The 21,424-nt window shown below is 45.8% G+C and overlaps 1 protein-coding gene across 1 annotated transcript; it reads left to right on the forward strand.

Moving 5' to 3' along the window:
- Positions 1 to 1,786: 1,786 nt before the first annotated feature.
- Positions 1,787 to 20,136, forward strand: SCNN1D (sodium channel epithelial 1 subunit delta). Its single transcript, XM_074975311.1, has 13 exons — positions 1,787 to 1,867; positions 5,992 to 6,317; positions 7,986 to 8,241; positions 9,345 to 9,538; positions 13,071 to 13,174; positions 13,389 to 13,552; positions 14,760 to 14,858; positions 15,403 to 15,520; positions 16,336 to 16,414; positions 16,891 to 16,948; positions 17,895 to 17,950; positions 18,591 to 18,666; positions 19,723 to 20,136. The coding sequence occupies exons 2-13, from the start codon at positions 6,001 to 6,003 to the stop codon at positions 20,134 to 20,136; spliced, it is 1,935 nt and encodes a 644-aa protein (XP_074831412.1). The 5' UTR covers positions 1,787 to 1,867; positions 5,992 to 6,000.
- The last annotated feature ends 1,288 nt before the right edge of the window (positions 20,137 to 21,424 follow it).

Genomic DNA, 21,424 nt, shown 5'->3' on the forward strand with positions numbered 1-21,424 from the left:
CTGCACGCATAATTTGTCTCCAGCGTTCGAACAGGCTGTGACCTGTTTGAACCGTCCAAGTGGTTTGGATTTCCCCGAGATGTGGCGTGCCATGTGAGCTGGGCGCAAATGGAGAGACATCACCGTCTCGCATGATGACATCTTGCTCAAGGGGCAGCATCGCTTGTGTATCCAGTTCCACTCATTTGCTTCCTACAGGAAATGTTCTTAGCCAGTTCAGAAGTTTTCGTTCTGATGTCTTGCCAGAGCCGGAGCCTCACAATGGCAAGGCCTGCAGCCAGAGTGAAGCAACCCAGCGTGTGTCTCATACATATTCCTTGTGCAATTTTTGCATCGTCCAGGATTTATTGTTGTCCTTTTCTATTGCACAATGCACGTATCATGGAGAGAGAGAGAGAGAGAGAGAGAGAGAGGGCCAGGTCATCAGATGGTTTAAATTGCCGTAATACCACTGACTTGAATGGAATTGTGCTGATTGATGCCAGGGGATCTGGCCCAGAGAGCCATGTAAATTCTAGATCTTCGTTCCTGAACAAAAGCTTCCATTTATATTTTCTATAACACTGCTACCAAGGCCCCAGCACTCAGGAACATCCTTACAAAAACAAATGCACAAATAGGATGGAATTAGATTTTATTTCATGGGAATTTAACTGTCGATCGCCTTTTGGTCCACGGCAGAATGGCTGCATTCCCGTAGTGCTGCGAGCGACTGTATGGGGTGATGCTCTGCTGGCCAAACCTGCGGCTCCTCAAGTGGATCAGTGTATTCCTCGCATCCAGAGAACCGGACCTTTTCATATGCAGGACTCTGTGCTTTAATAGGCTTCTGTGGCAATGCTTTGCAGAGCGAAGCTCCATCTAGCCTCAAGGTCTGAAACACCTCTGTGAGCGGGCCAAGGCGTGAATGCATAATCAGGATTGTGGAATCTGTTTCTGCATTATTCATCCTATAAAAGGCTCTTGATCTTGGAAAGGGAGCTAAATGAGGAGGGTCACAAAAGCAGGTGCTCTAATTGGTTGAAGGAGGCAATCCAAAGTTAGCAGGCTCACAAGCTCACCTACCATGCCCCCACTCCCCTAAAGATCTGTTCCTAAAGTTAGTAGAATTCTTGCCAAGAGAGGGTTTTTCCTCGCACAGATGAGGAACGATTCACTAGCCTTTAAGTAAATAAATGCCTCCCCTCCCCCACCCAGCCTCTCAGTACCCTAATTAGCAACTCTACAAAATCAACCCAGGGTCTTGGAGGAAAAATCCGCAGAGCACAATTTCAACCTTCCAAATTGCTATCGCGTGTGAAACTCCTCAAGCACAGCCATGGGTCTGGCCCACAAAGGCCATAATGGATTTAATAATCAGTGATAAAGCAAGCCACAGAGAATAACGGAGAGGTGAAAAGGACATGCCGGGGGTGGGACATTATTGATTGTTTAGAATTTTGTTCAGCTTTGTGGGGAGTAGGAAGGGATTTTCTAGGCTCCTATTACAAATACATCAATGACTATTTATAAAAACACGTGTTTGAAAAAAATGAGTGTTACCCTAAGAAACACGTATAGTTTTATTTAAGCCCAGTATAACCTTGGGGGTTGACTTGTTCTTCCAGTTCGTTCACTCCCTATTCCTTGAAAAATGAGTTGAATAATTTCCAACGTCCCTGCGTCCTAAGAAGTCCCAGCCCCTTTTGATGTCATCACCTTTATCTACATAGGCCAGACAGCTCCCAGTTTATGTCCAGTTATAAAGGAAAAACTGAAAGCTTTGCCTTCTGCTCAGGACAAAGCTGAAGGCAGTTTAATGTCTACTGCAAATACTGCTCTACAAAGACATAGCTATGACCAAGATACAGAAATGAAGTCTTTGCCAGTGAGTCTTAGTTTTTTAAATGTGTAAATATATCATATAATAATTGAAATACGTACAGCTATATATATTACCATGCTCTATCTATATATATGACTATATGTTTTCAAGGTATATGTTTGAACATTGAATTAATATATTTTGGCAGTCAGGACAATACATGGGTACTTATCACGGTACAATTTTTTTTTAATTTACAAGGAACATTATTTCTTCTGGGAACTGGCATCCTCTTCCCAACTTGTCACTTTTGATGATTGCTATTGCAAAGATCGACAGCTCTGCATCATCCTTGTTAAACACACTGCTAGGTCTCTGTCTAACTATAACTGCTATGTTAATAACAAGGCAAGACAGCCTGGGAATATTAAGAAAATACAACAGGCAACAGACTCTATTCTATATAGGTTCTTATACCACATTCATCACCATAGTAGCTAAGAGCGTGTGTGTATATATATATATATATATGGAATAATCCCTATATAGCTTTACATGCATTTGTGTTTTTTCATGAGCTATTTAAAAACTAATTATATGAAATCATCAGCCATTTCTCAGAAAGCAAAGTAAGAATCTTTGATAACTTGTCAGTGACAACCCTGAAATTCATTATTCTGAAGCTTCATACCTGTGTTTCATATTCATAGCTTCGTATGTGAAAGGAGTGTATTTAACACAGGGACACTCGAATGATCTCTTGTCTCTGCTGTGTGTTCTGTGTTTCTCTGTTGTATTTTAAACTCAAGTTGACTGTATAACATGCATGAGAATTTTCTGACACTTGAGCAAATAATAGACTGTTGCTTTACTGAAAGTAACCATCACGAGCAAGACTTTCTTAGACGACAATTAGTGTTTACTGAAATAATTCCATGTTATTAGCAATGTGCTATGCAGCTTCTCTTTGGGTTTCTTCCACATTCTGGAGAAACATCATGTTTAAAAATACAGGGAAATAAAGGATTGAATCTGAGAAGGGGGACCAATAAAATTAAGTGCAAAAGTTCGTTGTGTTACCAGAACAACAGGGCTACACTGATTTATTTTTCGAGTCTTGTCATGTGCAGTATTTTTGTCTTGAAAAGCATTCGAGTGTAAACAGCAACATGTAATGATTAAGCCTTCTGCAATAATGTCAATAGATAAAGCTTTGTAGCCACTAGGATTCTTTAGCTGCCCGTGCTGCAGTTGGGTCCGCTTGTATATCTGCAGAGATAACAAATATACGGTACACGCAGAACGAGGTATGTGTCAGTAGCAAATGTTGTTAAAGGTGAAATTGCAATTTTTGTGCTAATCCCTCCCACCCCTTTTTTCAGATGCTCAGACCTTTCTTTAATTAATTCCTTCCAAACTGGAACGTTCAGACTTTTGCTTGCCCTAAGTCCAGAGATGAATTTGTTTAGGAAGTTTGAGGAAAGTCATTGCAGTCATTTTTGAGTTTTGAAAACATGACAAAATTCAGGTTTCCCTTTCTGTACCAATTGAATGTTTTGCTTGTATACCTCGACAGCCAGAAATGTCAAACTTGGCTTGTGTTACTGGCTTTGTGGAGATAGGAAAAGTAATCCAAGTTGGAAAAAAAGAGACCTGGTGGTCTTTAAAGTTGTTTAATAATAGAGTGTTCAGACATGGCTCTTAGATCCATTTTTCTTTGTTTTTTCTTGCTGCCCTAAAACTAAGCCAGTTCAGAAGGTGTGTGCGCTCTGACCTGCTTGGGGTGTGTGTGTGCGCTCCTGTTCCTACTGAAATCAACTGAAGTACTTTGAGGCAGCAGTAACCCCTTCTGGCTTCTGGAGTGAAGGTCAATGTAGTTAAGACCACCTCACTTCTGAGCAACGGGCACCCCAGTTAAGGATGTGTTTCTAAGTGTATTTTGTAGTGCTTTGGTAGTGCTTGGGAGGACTGATCAACATGAAAGTGCTTCCAGCCGTTCTTTTTTAATAATAATAAAAACACCACCCTCATTTTTGTACGCTTGGTGTGTCGACGTCAAAATTGCTGTAATGTTTGTATTTATAACCTCTGTTAAATAAAGTGACATTTGTAGTATCACCTCCAGCAACCTCTTATCTTACTAGCGTAATAGATACTGATTCCGAGAGGGGATGGTGTAACGTTGGGACGCTGGCTCCTACAGAAAGTGATGCTGATGTTCATTCAGTAGATGGCACTCATTCCACTAGGTTGGTATTAGGCCAGTGCCCCAGCTTGGTGTGAAAAGTGGTGGAGGGGTGTGATGAGGCTTAACCCCCAAGGCAAGGGAAAGCACCCAACCAATCAAGCTCAGCACCTGGAGGGTGAGTAGCTAATTGTCTCCTGGCCAGAGGAGGAGGAGCTAAGCTGTATCAGTAGATGGAGGGAACTCAGCTGTAGACTGCAGAGGACGGGATAGAAGCCCTGGATTGGGGCTGAACAGGTAGGCTGCAACAAGGGAGCTTTAGTTAAGCCTGAGGGGATGGAAGGGCTTTTAATTGGAAGACCTGCGTGAATCTTTATTCAGACTTAGTCATGCTACCCCAAAAGGGGTTAGACTTTTACTTGATCGGAGGGTTAGGCCACGGATTACCCCAAAGGGAAGTCAGGAGCTGTAAAAGCCCAGAGGGGATCGGAGCAAAATCCCCTGCAATGCCATGTCTGCACAGTGGGGAGCAACCTAGAGCTGAGGATGTGTGTCCACTAAGGACACCTACAAGCAGAGATATCAGTGACGCGTTCATGAGCATGAAGCCTGATGTCCATCTATGGACACTTAAAGATTCCAGGGCATTTTTGTTATGAGCGGGTTGTTAGCCTTCGTGTTTCAGCCAAATTCCAGTTTGCACAATTGCATTTTAATGAGGGAAATTCCCTCTGTGGTGTTGTACAAGGTGCAGGTGCTTTTCTTCACTTCCTTCTCTAGACTGCGGGGTTCTGCTGAAACAGAGCCTACCGTATCCATTTTTTCTATTGCCAATCCTAAAGGGCACGGGGTTTCTTTTGGGGGAGAGGGCTTAAAATATATTTGGCAGAAAAAGAGTTATAGGCTATTGGCTGGCTTAGGGGATTGATAATGGGCTGCAAATCACAAGTTCAAATCCAGCCCTTGGTAGTAGGGATCAAAAGTTGCTTCCATTTAGTGGTGATTTGGTGGCTTGCATGGAGTAAGTTCCAATGAATGGTCAGAAGCTACTGCTGCAGCTAGCCCTGACTGGGCCCTGCGTTGGCAATCTCAGCAGCGAAACCGAGGACTGAATCAGCCCTGGAGACCAAACTTTCTCTCTTCCCACTGGGAGTGGTGTCTTCAGGTCTGGGGGGGAGCCACGCTGTCCCTGGCCTGTGTATAAACAGAGTGTGTTGTTCTCCGGGACCGTTCACCAGCATTCTATTCACTTTAAAATGTTTTTTAATAAAGAAACAGTGTGGGGGGCAGGGAAGATACCACCCAGTCCTCTGCTAACACATCCAAAGTCGTTCGCTGGGGCAGGCCTCTTCCCAGTGCTAATTCTTCAGGGGACCAGCTCAGCACCACTTCCAGAATAATACAAAGCATGAGAATTGAGCAAGATCAAGGTCATGTGTGACCTGAAACCACCCAATGCCTCAATGTTTGTATTAATTATTATTCATTTATTTATATCGCTCCATCGATGTGCATGGCATGTCAGGCTAAACTCCTGACCCTCTAATATGTATTGGGACAACGGGGATTGTCCCCACCCGTTAGTGTTAACATTGCTTAGTGTATATCGGAGGCCTGAGTTTTACTGAGAAAGAGGGAAAGTTCTCGTTTGGTTCTGTCTGCAGCACCAGACGTATTTGCACACTCCCATCCCGAGAGCTTTGCAACAGTTCCCAATGTCCTCGCGGGAATGTCAGTATCCAGCTGATACCACCTGGGTTTTTATTCATTTGCGTGGTACTCCCCAGAACACTCGACCTCTCAGCTAAGTAGTTCCCAGTGTCCAAGTTCTGGGGACAAAGAGAACTTTGGGTGTTCCTTGTGTGAGTGCCAAGCCCTTTCACCTATGTGGCAGTGGTGAAGCCCATTCTCTGCATGGTATGGAGAGAGGGGGAGCTAGCCTGCACCTGTTGGTTCTTATGGGCTGACAAGAGCCTTTTGTTTTCTTTTTGAATTAAAACAGACTTAGAGGATGGAGCAAGAGTGCGTGAATGAGGAGATGGGGAACGAAGGCCTCATTGAGTTCTACAGCTCCTTCAAGGACATGTTTGAGTTCTTCTGCAAGAACACTACCATCCACGGGACTATCCGCCTCGTGTGCTCAAGCAGCAACCGGATGAAGACGGCATTCTGGACCCTGCTCTTCCTTGCCAGCTTCGGGATGCTTTATTGGCAGTTCGCTCTTCTCTTCAGCCAATACTGGACCTATCCCGTCATCATGACCATGTCTGTGCACTCCGAGCCCAAGATGTTTCCAGCCATTACTCTCTGCAATCTGGACCCGTACAGGTAAAGCAGCATTTGGGGAGGGCTGCCATGGTCTCGTCACAGATTTGGGGTTGGACCTCGATTGAGTTAGGATGGGAAAACTTTATCAGCGCAGATGTGGGTGGGGATTGAACCCCGGATTGAATTTGGTTGCAACAACTTTATTTTCGATGTGGATTTGGAGTCAGACCTTAGTTTGTCATGAAGGGTGGTGCATAGAAACTTATTTACTTTAAGTCCAGATTCAGGAGTAGAGGAGCTGGGTCCCTGGGGCTGCTTTGACTTCGCTAATTGATTTTCTGTACCGGTAGAAGTAGTTTTGCCCTGAAATATGTAGGTACTGTAACATCCTTCATATCTAATCAACAGATCACTGCTGCTGGACACTAAGTGATATCTAATTGCTAGCTAAAACCTGCTCCTGCAAGGCCACTTATGTATGTGAGAAACTCTGGAGGATAGTCCTATTGACATCCCTGGGACTGTTCACATACCTGCCAGACTGGAGCCCAGACTTTCAGGGCCAAATATTCATTCAATTAAATTCAAATTATGTAATGTGAAATTACCTAATTTGCCTGCAGCACTTACCTAACTTGCTTGCAGAAATGCCTGTTTGTGCAGCCAAGAGCAGGATTGTTGCAAATAGAACATTCAATCTGAGGGCTAAGATTTGGAAATTCAGCCACTGGTAGCAGCATCTCTATCACAGTTCCACCTGTATTTCCCTCTCTGTGGTCCACACAGAGCACCCAGTCTAGGCTCACAGATCCTCAGCCATCACCTCTCTTGTGCAGAGACCTGCGACCCTTTCCCTCCTGATCAGGGTTTGTCCAGGCTGCACAGTTCCCGGCTTATGCTGTGATATTCCCAGCAAGCCAGACGGCTGAAACAGGCCAGTGTCCAGGCTCTGTTTTCTCTTTGAAGTCTATGAACAGCTGTAATTGCCAGCTGTTACAAATCACCATCCAGCTCTTTATAATTAAGCACCTTTATTCTTAAGGTGAAAGCATTACAGAGAAAACATACTAAAAACAATAAAAGAACACATGCAAATAAGCTTACCAGAGGTCACCTCAACTCCAGGCTTGGGCTCTGGTAGGTGTTAGCCCTTCAAAATCCACAGCTTGGTTTTCCCCATGGTTACAAGTTTACAACTGTCTCAGATTCAGAACCAGAACAGCCATGAATAGCTCAGTCTTTCGTTTATGCAGCCTGGGCCTTTGATCTTGTCCTCATGTGACAGGTGATCAGCTGACAAAGGCCTATTCTTCAGGGTGTACTTTCAAATGGCTGGGTTTTGCATAACCGGAGGTGGGGAATTTTGCATTCACCTCCCCATGGATATTTCCCAGAAAATCTGCTTCACGTGGATTGTCCCAAAAGTCTATTCTTGTCTGGCATATAGTCCTTTGACAGGTCTTACATCACCTCTTCCTCCAAGAGAAGCTATATACAATCCCAGCCCAGAATAATACATAAACTTTTCATTAAGATAATTAAGCTTAATACAGTAAGGATTTGTAAAGATATTGCAGGAAATTGCCATATCTGTCATAATGTCTGAAAATTTTGGATGTATTCTACTCACCACCATGACTGGCCTTTCCAGCAGAGATGCCAAGGACTGAAACAACGTGTGTGTGCAAATAGATAATTATACACTCCTATTATTTCTGTCTCCTATAGGTTTGACTTAGTCAGTGAGAAACTGGCCCAGTTGGACCAAATGGCAGAGGAAGCAATAGCTAATTTGTATGGCTACAAAACTTCAAGCTTTTCCTCCCATTATAAAAAGGGTATCCGCATGAAGGACTTGCGAAAGGGAGGGTCTGTCAATCTGAACAGCTCCAGCTTCCAACTGAACCCCCACATTTCACTGGTGATGCTGAAGGAACCTGATACTGGGTCCAGGAAGAAACATTTCAAAGTGGGCTTTAAATTGGTAAGTGTAACCAAGCTACTGCTGCTTGTTAAGTAATCCATCCAACCCATGCAACAAGTTAAACTGAACCTGTTCTGCGCAAAAGATTAAATACAACATAGATGCATTTAAACCATAAAGCCTAATGAAGGGTCTGAGGATATCTGGGGAGATCCCAGCCCTACCATAATCCTTTACATATTATCCTAGCTTCTGAGGCTCTTGTAGAGAGAGGGGATAATAGAGGTTCCTCAACAAAAGCCAGCATTCAAGGAATGTCAATAGATAGAGCTTGTAGAATTAGCTAGCAACTGGGTTACATGCCATGTTTTTTTGCAGCCTTTCATAGTCCGTGTTTTTGCAAGATCCTTCCAGCAATACCAGAAATGAGAGAACAAACAACTGTACATGTGTGTGTGTACAGGGAAGGGGAGAGAGAATGGGTGTGTTAAAAATGCAGTAGATGGACAGTTAGATCTGGCAGTTGGATGTGATCAACTCAACACATAGATAGAATAGATCTGTGACCTTGGAAAAGTCAGTTAATCTCACTGTGCCTCAGTTTCTTCATCTGTAACCTGGGGATAGAGTAGACATGGAATTAAAAACCAAGGAGGAAGTGAAGCTGACAAATCACGAGATGCCCAAAACAACTTTATTTTGACTTCTTTATTATCACCATGCCATATCTTGAGGTCCTTACTTAGGCGGACGTTCATTACCAACAGTGGGTGTTCCCCTGGCTAAGGACTCAGTAAGAAGTGAGAGCACTTCAGAGTTTGGCCCAAAATTCACTGGTTGTAAGAGTGACTCCACGAACTTTACCCTTTCTTCTGCCAAGGTAACTGAAGAACAACACTTCTCTTCCTTCTCCTGTTCAAGGGGTGACTCCAGCAAGATTCCTGGGGACAAGTCTAACACGGTCTTGTGTGACTGAGCTGTATTCTCACTCCCCAAACATTAGACTGCCACCACAGCTCACCTACTGCCAGGACAGAAATTCGCCTCGCACCTCACCTCCGTTGCTCTTAACGACACCATCTTGCATCTTCTATAGCCGGAGTCCCTTGGGCTGTTCCTGTACGTGGGCTTTGATTGCCTCTCTCCTTTTCTTTTCTCCCCAGTGCAATGCTACAGGTGGGAATTGTTTCTACAAGGCCTACTCATCTGGGGTAGACACCATTCAAGAGTGGTACAGGTTTCACTATATGAATATCATGTCCCAGCTACCCGTTATAATCAACATTTCTTCTCATGAAGAGCATATACAAAACTTGGTCTACTCTTGCCAGTATGACGGGGAGCCCTGCAGAAAGAGGTAAATACCTGCCAAGGGGGTAATTGTGGGTTAGCAAAGGACAAAGGGATCCGTTCTCTTCCACCTTGGAATTATGCCAGAGCTTGCGAGGAGAAAGCTGAGTGGAGGAAGTTCAGCACCTCTCATTATGGGCAGTTGGACTAAATGTGAGAGCCCTTGTTAGAGGTCAAACTAAAGAGGACGGTTTCCTCTCCTCTCCCCTCACCAACCCCACGAGAAGCAGTAGCTGCTTGTTCTCTTTGAAGTTGATTTAATGCCTTGCTGACACTTCTGCCTGGCATACCTGTTGGAATTAACTAAAGGAATCAGCTGCTTTGATGCATGTGTGATCAGCCAGCTACTATCATGAGTAAGAACCTCACTAGGGAGGAAGGATATGGAGGCTGATTTGACTAGAGACGTTTCACATAATTAAAATAAAAGGTGTAATCTTTTCTCAGGATGATAATTGGTCTATTGGTTAGAGCAGTGGACTGTCTCATAGTTTAACTGGTCTAGTGGCTGGAGCACAGGGTTGGGAGCCAGTTCCTGGCTTCTATTCCCAACTTGTCCACCACCTTGCTATGTGATCTTTGGGCAAGTCACTTAACTTCTCTGTACCTCCATTTATAGTGGGGATACCAATACACACCTGCCTTGCAGAGGGGTTTTTGAGGCAAGGGGAGTGAATGGCTAATAGACACTGGTAAGCAGTGGGAGTTGCCTCTTTGCTCTAATAATGCACGGATCTTTGGGACAGATCTTCAGATGGAGCAAACTGATACAGCTTGACTTGAACGGAGCTATGACAGTTCACCCCAGCTGAGCATCTGACCCTCCAGGTATAGTCCAGGGTTGGCTTTACTGATAATTCATAACAACCAAAATATCAACCTTGGCTTGAGTTTTCTCCCAAGTTTGGCTCATCCTGGAGTTTTCCTGGCAGAACCTTCTCTGTCACAGTTCAGAGTTTCTTCCGCCCCTGGCAAAGGCTCCCAACCCCCTTGATCAACCCAGCAGGAGCTAGTGGAATTCCACTGTACCTTCATGCATGGCTAAGGGATAGGATACCTCAACAGAAGAGCCCTGTGCAAGGGCCTCTTGTCTGCCACCCTGTAGCAAGAGCTACAGATGGAAATTCATCTTTTTGATTGGGACCTGCTTCGTGTGCATGCTGGGGGACTCCGATTTACCAGTATGTCCCCACCCCCACCCCTTGGAATCGGACAGGTCTCAGATGAATAGTTATTTGTACTGCAGTCGCTGAACAGACCACTGGAGTGGTAAATCCCAGAGCATGGAAAGTGCCAACTCTCTGGTCGGAGCTAGGGAAACAAATCCCCTTCCAGTCAGCTGCAAACAAGCACCCGAAACAAACGAGCCCCAACTCTTAGGTTATTATTATCCGGGGTTATTTCTGTAGGGCAACGAACAGCTTTGAACAAAGGCCTCTGTGGCACTGGCTGATGTCTAGTAACAATACTTTGTGCTTTACATATAGTACCATCCATTGCAAGGCTCTCAAAGTGCTTTCCAAAGGTGGGAAGGGACTCTTGTCCCTGCTTGACAGAGGGGGGAAGTGAGCACAGAGAAGTGAACTGACTTGGCCAAGATCACCTTGCAAGGTGAGGGCTGTCATGAAAAGAACCGCAGTCTCCTGAATGTCAGTTCTGGGGTGTTACCAGCAGCCCGCACTGCCTCCCTGAGAGACAGATGTCTGAACTGCAAACAGACAGCTCCTTATGAATGATCTAACCTAACTAAACTTCTCCAGTGGCCAGGGGAGTATGAGGATAATTGCCACAACATCAGGCTCGCGGATTGTTGCTCCGTTGGCTTTGCTCTGGAGAGTCCTGCCCTTCGGGGGGGAGGGATAACTCAGTGGTTTGAGCATTGGCCTGCTAAACCCAGGGTTGTGAGTTCAATCCTTGAGGGGGCCATTTAGGGATTGGGGGCAAAAACTGCGGATTGGTCCTGCTTTGAGCAGCGGGTTGGACTAGATGACCTCCTGAGGTCCCTTCCAACCCTGATAGTCTATGATTCTGTGATTCAGAAGCTGACACTTCTGCCACACCACCAAGCCAGCTCTTGTGTAGTTACACATATAGGGCAGCCTACTGTAACTGAATGAGATCAAATTGAGGAGGATATTGGTTATTGGAAACCCACCCACCAGCTCCCCGTTGACAAAGGGATGCCTCAGCAGAAGGCCTTCCACCCTTCATCCGCAGCGTGGGGTGTGCTTCGCCTGCTGGGATCATCTGGACGTATTTCCCCGAAGCAATTCCCTGCTAGGGCATTAATTAGGGCACCTTGGTCACTCTTGTTCTTTGCCTGTGGCACACAGTTTACTTAGACCAAGACATTTGAGTCCTCAGGAGACTACAGTCATTTGGCTCAGTACAGGGCTCTCTGAGTGAAATGTAGTGGCCTGTGATAGACAGGAGGTCAGACTGCAGGAGCTAATTGTCCGTTCCTGCCATAAACTCTGTGACGCTGAAGGAGCTATGCAGGGTTATCACCATGCCCTTTGCAGCTCATTGCAGCCTCTATAATTAAGTGCTGCTGAACTGGCTGTTCCCTTTGCATAGCCAAAGCTATAGATGCCAGCATATGCTTGGGTCCAGGTGTGTCCTAACAATAAAACATATTAAATGCTCCTACAAGAAAACCCAGCAAGGAAGTGTTTGCCTACGTGCTGTCAGAGAAAGTCTTGTGTACCCAATAAATCACTGGAGGTCTCAAGGGCTAAATTCAGTCTTGGAGTTAATACATTGACCTGAATTAGGTCCCAGGCAATGAGAGAGATGAAATTAACAGAGGCAGTCCACCTCCAACTTCTTTGTGTATATGAAAAATATGTCTTGTAAAGTTACAGGGTGTGAGATCTGAGTCTGACTGGCACTGGTGTTCAAGGCATTGTGTGGGGTCCCATCACCTGATGCACTATTATAGCACAAGAGAAATGAAGGAGGGAGGTTGGAGAAGCCAAATCCTTGCTTTAAATTTGAGCTAAAAATGCCTAACCTGCACCCTGGACCTTGGAGACAGTGGTTACAGCAGGGAAAAGGCAGTCAGAACTCCTGATTCTACTCCCACCTTTAACGCTCACTTGCTATTCCGTTAATCACTCCATGCCTTGGTTTTCCTGTCTGTATAATGGAGATAATGCTTTCCCAGGTTTGTGAAGATCCTCAGATGGCAAGCATTATATAAGTACAAATATATTTGATTAGTTGTTATTAGTGTAAACAACACTGAGCTAGTTAAGCATAAGATGGGGATTGACGTGTGCCTGTTACTTGGTAGCTATCTGTTGGCTAGCCGCTAATTAGTTTATTGTTTTGTTTTTTGTTGTATGAAAGTATCAGAGGAAGAGTATGTTAGGAGACTGTAGCTCTTCTTAGATTGTAAACTCTTTGGGGCAGGGCCTTTCTTTTCATACTATGTGTGTGCAATCTCTAGCACAATGGGATCCCGCTGCCACATTACAATACTAACATGGCGGGGAGGTTCATCCATAACTAATCATATTTGAACTCTTTTGTTCCAGCGACTACATTCACTTTCACCACCAGGTCTATGGAAGCTGCTACACTTTCAACAGCAAGGGGACAGACGTCTTCTGGAAAGCAACAAAACCTGGAATTTCCTATGGTATGTTATTTGGCCAGGGCCAGGGGAAGGAGACAAAGCAAATACCACAGCAGACATCCTGTTTGTAAACACCTCTAACGATGCTCGCCCCATAGTACATTACCTTCCAACACCGACAGACACACTGGGGATGTAAGAGATGACATCACTTCCTAGGACTTGCCCTACTGATTTGCAGTTTAAAGAGATGTTTTTCCTTTCCTTGTTTCTCCAGGACTGTCCCTGATCCTGAAAGTGGAGCAGAACGATCGCCTCCCGCTGTTGTCTACAGTGGCAGGCGTGCAAGTGATGATCCATAACCACAATCAGACGCCGTTCCTCGAGCACGAGTGGTTCGACATCAGACCGGGGATCGCAACTAGCATTGGAATCAGACAGGTGGGCGGGCCGGGTTCAGCCTCACCATTTCTCCTCCATGCGGTTTCCTTTTCGGCTGGTGCTGGGTGGGCCCGAGGGAAAGGACGGCCTTTCGGTTGGAGCATAGGACAGAGTGCTAGGACTCCTGGGTTCTAGGCCTGACTCTTCCGTTCATGTTTGTTAGGTGTTTTGAGAGTGTCAGGTGGAAGTTACTATGGGGAGGACAAAGTGTCAGTTTTGTAGCCAAACCTTCTGAATCAGGGTATGCGGCCATTTGCTTCCCTTTGGCAGTTCAGCCTGTGGGATGGGAGGGTCCCCCACTTGATGACATAATAAACGAGAGCCATATTAGAAATGCACATCACTGACACAAAATGTGCTAGAGGGGATGGGAAGAAGAAACCATTTTCATCCCCCCCTCGGCTGTGATGTCCTGTCAGTGGAGCCGGGGCTGCCTCTGCTTTCCCTGCTGCGACTCAGACCGAGATCGAGCTATGAGCTGTCTCTGAGCCCGCAGCCACTGGTAACCCACGGCAAAACGGCAAGGCTGAGAAGTGTGATAAGCCCATGATGTGCGCTGGCCCAGCAGAGAAAAGGAATCCTGCCACCTGGCCTCAGCGTGTAAGAGGGTAGCTCTCCACCTTCACCTTGAATGGCCGTCATGTCTCACCTACACCTCTGGTCTTATGCTCTCCTCCTCCTCCCCTCTCATGCCCTCTGCTCCACCCAGTCCTTTCTCCTTGCTGCTCCCTTTGTCTTCTGCCCTTAGCTTCACACCTGCACTTGGAACACCCCTCTGCTCTCCTTCTTCAAACTCACTCCTCCCTGGAATCCCTGGTCTACGATCACCGATCCCTCCACGCCCGGGGTAGTCAATAGGCAGACTGCGGCCCAAATCCGGATCACCAGATGCTTTTGAATGGACTGTGGAATCTTTTCATTGACTTCTTTATTATTATTTTATGTATCGGTTTTGTAGTATTTTCTCTGGAGTCTGGACCTTGACCAAGAAATTTGGACCTTGACGACAAATAATTGCTTACCCCTGCTCCACGCCCTGCTTTACCTGAACGCTTGCTTTGCTTTCTGTCTTGTGTATGTTAGGTTTGAAGCTCATCAGGGCAGGGACCGGGAGTTATTCTGCACTATTCTGTGCAAAGTGGCAGCTGCATTTGCTGCTCCGTATTAATGCTCCATAATTGTATACGCCTCTTTTCTGGGTCCACAGGACGAGGTGCAACGCTTGGGTGGGAATTATGGAAAATGCACGGTTGACGGAGAAGATGTGGATGTAAAACTCCTGTACAACAGTTCCTACACACTGCAGGTACTGTCCGAGCAGATGGTTGGACTTGTAGCACCGTTCAAACCTTGCTTGACAAAGCAATGAGTTAGAGGCTGGCAGGGCAGTAGGTTGCACGCCTTGGGACTTGACAATTTCCAGAAGTAGCTTGCACACTGTGGGACATGACAACTTCTTTTATCGAGTGGTGGAGGTCGTACCCAGGACACTGGAGTTGTCACCTCCTGGCAGCACTGCACTGGAGGCCGGATACTGAGCTAGATGGACTGCTGGTCTGTTCCACTGTGGCTATTCTTGTGCCCTCAAATAGGTGGTGTGGTTATGATGTTTGTTAAACCCCCATCCGTTGGAAGTCTGCAATATTTGTTATGGGCCCTGCACATGTCTCAAGAGCACACCCACGGGGTGAATGTATTTGAAACCCTTTCGCCCCATCCGGCCATGGTAATACGCTGGGTATTCGTGCAAGGCGAAGAGCTGCAGCTCTTCTCCAGCAATCGCACGCTGTTAGCGGGCAAAGTTGAGGACCCAAAGGCCCTCAGACTTATCCAGGGTTCTGTTCTTTCAGGCTTGTTTGCATTCCTGCTTCCAGGACAAAATGGTTGAAAGATGCGGCTGTGGATACTATTACTACCCACTGCCTCCTGGCGCCGAATACTGTAACTACAACAAGCATCCTGCATGGGGTGAGGGCGCAAGGCATGCAGTCTCAGGCCTGGCCTGGGAGGAAGAGCTCTTGCTAGAACAGGTTTTTAAATAGAGGGCTTCTCAGAGTATTGCTGGACTGCCACGTATGTGGACAGATGCTGCCTAGAATCAGCTGGTAATTGGCAGCCCAATGAGATAATTCACCGGCCTTTTGTCACAAATGTTGCTGCTTAAATTACAAATGGAGGTGGGGAAGAGTTTAGTTCTAGTCGGGGGCTTTACCTGACATTTGTCTATCTTTCAACAGGTTCTGGGGGGGGGGGAGGGGGTGGTCTCCTTCCCAAAGAGACTAAAGGGCTGTATCCTGCCACCTATTCTTGTGCCGAATCCCTGCAGGGCCCAACAGCAGCTCCAGCTGTACACGGATGGCAGGCTGTTTAAGTATCCTAATGCCATTAAGCATCGCCTTCCCCAGAGATTAGCAGCGCAAAACAAAAAAGTACAAAGCCAAACCTCAGCTAAGCTTATTACCAAGTAATAAGCATTGTCTATGACAGTTTCCATTCATAGAAGGACAATCAGTCTCTTTCTCCTTTTTCTGGTTGATGTCTGTCCAAGTAACTCGTGCAGTCATCTTCAAATTAAAGTCTAAGCCCTCAGTGGAGGGAGACCCTGGCACTCAGGCAGGAAATTAACCGAGCCATCTGCAGCCGTTCGTAAATGGGGGTAGGACAGAGCAGCGCACTCTCCCTCCTTGCCGAGAGAATGTGGGGTGCCAGACCATCCTGGAGTTGGGACAGCACATTTCCTGGAGCAGCTATCTGAGTCTGTTCCTTCCGATCTCCTCCTCCAGGTCACTGCTTCTATCAGCTGTACGACAGGCTGGCCGATCACCATCTCAGCTGCTTCGCCAAGTGTCCCAAACCCTGCTGGTGAGTCACTGCTGCAGGGGCCAAACTTGCAAGGGGGGAAGGATTCTGATGAGGGAATCGCTAGCTCAGCTTGGAGGCATGTAGACGCCGTGGCTTGTCCTGTGTACTCTGTGCTATCTCTAGAATCAGAGACTGTCACTCATGATCTGAGCCAAGTCCAGGCCTGTATCTCCTGTCAAGTGAGGGCCCCCAGCACTTACTGGCATCAGCTGGAGTTGAGAGCACGCAGCACTACACAGGATCAAGCCTTAGTACAGTAAGAGACAGGGGCCTGGCAAGCCTGCCATGAGAGATGCTGCCGATGCTGCGGGGAAACACAAGTCCCTGCATTATGGTGTACCTAAGCAAGCACTTGCTCATGTCCTGGGAGTGTCAAGTGCAAGCCACCACAGCCGCATGTGGCGAAAGAGTTAACTGTGCTTGCACACCTTCACGTTTATATCGCAGTGACTGTAATTTCCCCTGTGCCTTCCCAGGGAGTCGTGGTACAAAATGTCTGCAGGGACCGCAAAATGGCCATCGACAAAGTCTGAGGTAGAGTACAGAGTGAATATGGATACACCATGTTTGGAAATGTTTGCCATATTTACTATAAAGGTTGTTGGAGTCAAGGATATAAGTGGGTTCTGCAGATCCTTGCATCAGGACCTGGGAGATATTGAGAGCTCTGGTGGAAGGGCAAGACAAAAAGTTGGGATTGCAATAATCCAAAATGGCCAATGTGTTTGGGTAGATTGTCTTGTAGTTAGGGAACTCTACTGGGGCTCAAGAGGTCTAGATTCAATTCCAGTTCTGCTACAGACTCCTTGTGTGATCTTGGACACATCACTAAACCTCGCTGTGCCTCAGGGCCCTATAAAATGGGGTTAATGATAGTCTAACTCACAGGGTTATTGTGGCGGTAAATTCATTACTGTTTGTGAGATGCTCAGATTTTGTGATGTGTATGGATGGCGTCTTCCTATTTCTCATGATCTAACGTCAACCGGCCATTAGAGACATATCTCCTGGTGATAAGTGTATGTGAAATGGAGGCATATGTAGGTACAAATGCATTACACAATAGTTGATATACATGTGTTTTCGAAAGACTCAATTAGTTGAATGGTTGCTCTCTAAGAACGCTGTCCACACATATCTGAGATACTCCCATGTGGCTATTTCCCTGTCCTTAGAGGGGGCAATGATCTGTGATACTCCTGTGCTGTTGGCTTGTTTTTAATGGTGATCACTATATTTAAATCCCATGCCTTCAAACGTCCTGCTAGATCTCTTTTGGGATCTAACAATACTCGTGTTATCAGAGGTGAAATCTGCCTTATGTTCAGTATGCCCCAGGAGGGAAGCGCAGTGGCTACCCCAACAAGGCAGAAGGAATATGGAAAATTACTGAACCTGAAGCATAAAAATGACAACGGTGGTTACCCGGTGCCTGTTCCAAGCAGCAACATGCCAGTAATATAGCAATACTGTGTTGCAGGACTGGATCCACCAGATTCTAAGTCGGCAGAAGGGATATAATTCTACCAACAACAGGTTAGTCACCAAGAGAAGGTATGGGAGCATGATTTTTCACCCAGAGGTACCTGAACTATTTGTCCTCATGGAATTGTAGAAGTCAAAGGTGGAAAAAGACCTATGAGGATATCCCATCCCTTCTCCCCCTTTCACTACCTTTCCTTGTGTTAAATGCGCCAGGTGGTGAAGTTTCCTTCACTTCACTTCAGACAGTTCTACAGACTTACAGCATACAAAGGAAACAACTATGCCAATGTAGAGCAGACCTTGTCCCCAGAACCCGTGGGCTGCAGCCTGCCAGCCAGACCATTAGCACGACGACCTCAGTGATAGCGGGATTCACTCTGACATCTCAGTTACACAGACAAATGGTTTAGCAACAAAACATTGCACTGGCAGGCTTTCTGGACATGCTCCAAAGCCCACTGAAATTGATTGGAAAGACTCCCACTGATTTGACTGGGGTTTGAATCATGCTTTTTATCCTCCTTTTGTTTAGCCATTTAAATCTGTTGCTAGACACCCTTTGGCCCAGTTTAAAGGCCTACTTGTAGGGTTTCTCTGTTTAAAAAGAAATCAGACTTGGAAGCAAAACATAGACTTGATGGAATGCCATGTAGGGAACCTAGCTCTGACTGTCCCCCATTCTCTATTGAAGGAGAGACATCGCCAAGGTGAATATCTTCTACCAGCAATTGAGCTACCAGTCTATGGATGAATCTCCGGTGTACACAGTAAGTTGTACTGGATCAGCTCATTGCTTTAGTCTTCATTCCTGACTCTCATAATGGCCAACATCTGATGCTTCTGAGGGAAGATGCAAACAGACAGGGAGAATTTCCTTCCTGAGCCTAACATGGGATCAGATTATGCCCTGAAGCATAGGGTTAAATAAAATCACAAGATATTATCCAATACACAGTGCCACACTAACTTTGTCCCTTGCCAACGTCTACCCTGAGATTAATCTTTATAGGGAAACTCTTGTTTAATAAGGCTTTTGCTACCAAGGAATTGGTATGACACAGAGCAGATGTTGCCATGCACTCAGGCTGGGGTGGAAAAATCTGTCACACCCTGCTGTGCCCTATGCATGGACTTTCAGGATCCAGGCTGAAGGGTTTGCATTGAGGGCAGGCACAGGCATTGCAATAGGTTTAATTGTCTGGGGGAAAGAACCCTGCAGAGCGTTGGGTGTCACAACTCCCACTGCGTTTGGAAAAGTTTTGGAAAACATTAGGATTAAAAGCAAAGTGCTGCAGCGAACCAAGGTGATCAGTAATCAGGGGCGGAGTCTTCAACCTCCAGCTCACTGGTCTGAAGCTGACCTGGGCTGGTAGAGAGTGGAACCTCTTAGCGTCTGCTGGTGCTTCATCCCAGGTAACATGGGTTCGTGTTCTCCATCCAGCCCCACATCCGGGGACTCCCTCCAGAAAAAAAAATGACAGTGCAACTCGGGAAGCCTGCATCTGTGCTGACAGTGCTGTATTTGCCCTTTGGATTTCATTCCCTGGGGCTGTTGATTTGGTACCTATGTGTTTGGCATGAACTGCACGAAGCAACTAAACTTCTAATTAAAGGAAAATCAAATAATCTCTTTCTCTCTCTTCCCCCAAATTAAAGAAAACTCTCAGGAGCCAAGATTTAGAGCTAGAGAACACATGAAGTGCTGAGTTGTCCCACCCCTAGCTAATTCACCGGCTGGGGAAATGCAATAAGTTCATATTTCATGAGCTGCACCATGTATCCTGTCAATATAACCATTCAATCCTTATATGTCCCGTTCACAGGTGAATCTTCTCTTGTCCAACATGGGAAGTCAGTGGAGTTTGTGGTTTGGGTCCTCAGTGTTGTCCGTGGTTGAAATGTTTGAGTTGCTCTTGGATATAATGGTCTTGTCTCTCATATTCTGCTATCGACGGTTCAAGGCAAAGAAGACGCTGGAGATGGCCCAACCCCTTGCCATCTCCAGCGTAAGTTTGACCCTAGAGAATTATAGAGCCGTGCATGAGGACCTTGCTGCAGATTGGAATTCCACCCAGACTAGCCACAATGTTGGGGCCGTAGCCAAAACCAAGAATGGCGACCTATCTTTCCACTCGATTTGTAACAAGACCCCGACACCAGAACTGAACCCAGATGTTGTGCTTAATGGATTCTGGCATATCAAGGATCACAGTGTAGAGATGGACCTAAACAGCTAATCCTGTGTGTGCAGAACAGAGAGACATATGTAAAGATTATGGGATGTATTCCACAGACATGGCTTTAGGAGCTCACAGACACACCGCATGCAGTTGGCATTTCTGTCTGCTACTTCTCTGGTGGCATCTAGGTATCTGACCTGCACAATGGTCTCAGGAATTGTGCAATGCCCTGATGGAATTCAGAAGTGGTTTTCTCTGGACTATATTATAGTGTCCCTGGCAGTTGCCCAGTCCTCATAAAAGCCTATCATAACTTCTAGATTGAACTCTCCTGAGGAAACCAGATCTGACTGGACATCTCCTGGCTTCAGACAGGCCCATCAGCATTTCATAACTGTACTCAAGTTAAAAGTTAACCTACCCATAAATAAAACATCTCCAGTCAGCATTTTACAAGCATATGTTCTATCAGTTAACACCAGTCTGGGAGAGCAAAGGATGGGATAACACGAGGCTGCTGTAATCCTAACCTCATTTCCAAGGCAGCGCTTCTCTTCTTAGTATACTGCTGTTTCACCATGAGCATGATACACGGGAATCCCTGGTAGGGCCACAATTGTGCTGAACCTAGATTCTTTCATGCGGAGTTCAATTTTATTGAGAGGGGTTGGGACAAATGAGGGAATAACATTTTTTCTCATAACTGGTGTCTGAGTTGCTTAGAACTTTAAAATACACTGCATTTTTGCTGCAGCATGTTTATACTATCAAGAGATCTATACAATCTTAATGTTAATATTTGACAGTAATTTATGTGTCTATAAAAAGGAATAGAGAGACTTATTTTTAACGTTGATGTTTGGAAGACTATATTTCATTGAGCTCCAGTTGTTAGCCTTGATTTCTACTGAAAACGAGAATTAACAAGGAAATAATGAGTCTTGCACTGATGTGTTTTGTAACTTTTTAAATAAATAAAATGCTCTGGATTCAGACTGTGACCACCTTGTGCCTTCAATCAGTGTTTCATCTTCCCCTACCTCTGAAGTAAAACTGAAAACGCCGTGTAAATTTTCCTGGTTTCACTGACGCTTCTGTAAATGCATCTGTATCCTCCCCTGAAATGTTAGGGCCTGATCCAGGCACTTCGGACCACATTTGTAAATGTATTTAAGCCCCTATCTGCCTCTATCGGTGCCTAGATACCATTTGAAAATCTTGGTGCTCACTCCCTGCAGCACCACTCCCCGGACCTACCCCAGAAAATGGCAGGATGTTATGTTTTTCCATCAACAAGGAGCATCCACAGAGAGAGCACAGTGTGCGCATCTCCTCCGCAGCTGGT

This window comes from Natator depressus, chromosome 18, assembly GCF_965152275.1.
Source record: "Natator depressus isolate rNatDep1 chromosome 18, rNatDep2.hap1, whole genome shotgun sequence".
Taxonomy (NCBI): Eukaryota; Metazoa; Chordata; order Testudines; family Cheloniidae; genus Natator; species Natator depressus.

Excerpts from the sequence above, each read along its gene's own strand:
- SCNN1D (XM_074975311.1), top strand. The coding sequence starts at position 6,001 with ATGGAGCAAGAGTGCGTGAATGAGGAGATGGGGAACGAAGGCCTCATT. Across the intron at positions 6,318-7,985 it reads TGCAATCTGGACCCGTACAG|GTTTGACTTAGTCAGTGAGA; the intron begins GTAAAGCAGCAT and ends TGTCTCCTATAG. Across the intron at positions 18,667-19,722 it reads ATGAATCTCCGGTGTACACA|GTGAATCTTCTCTTGTCCAA; the intron begins GTAAGTTGTACT and ends TCCCGTTCACAG.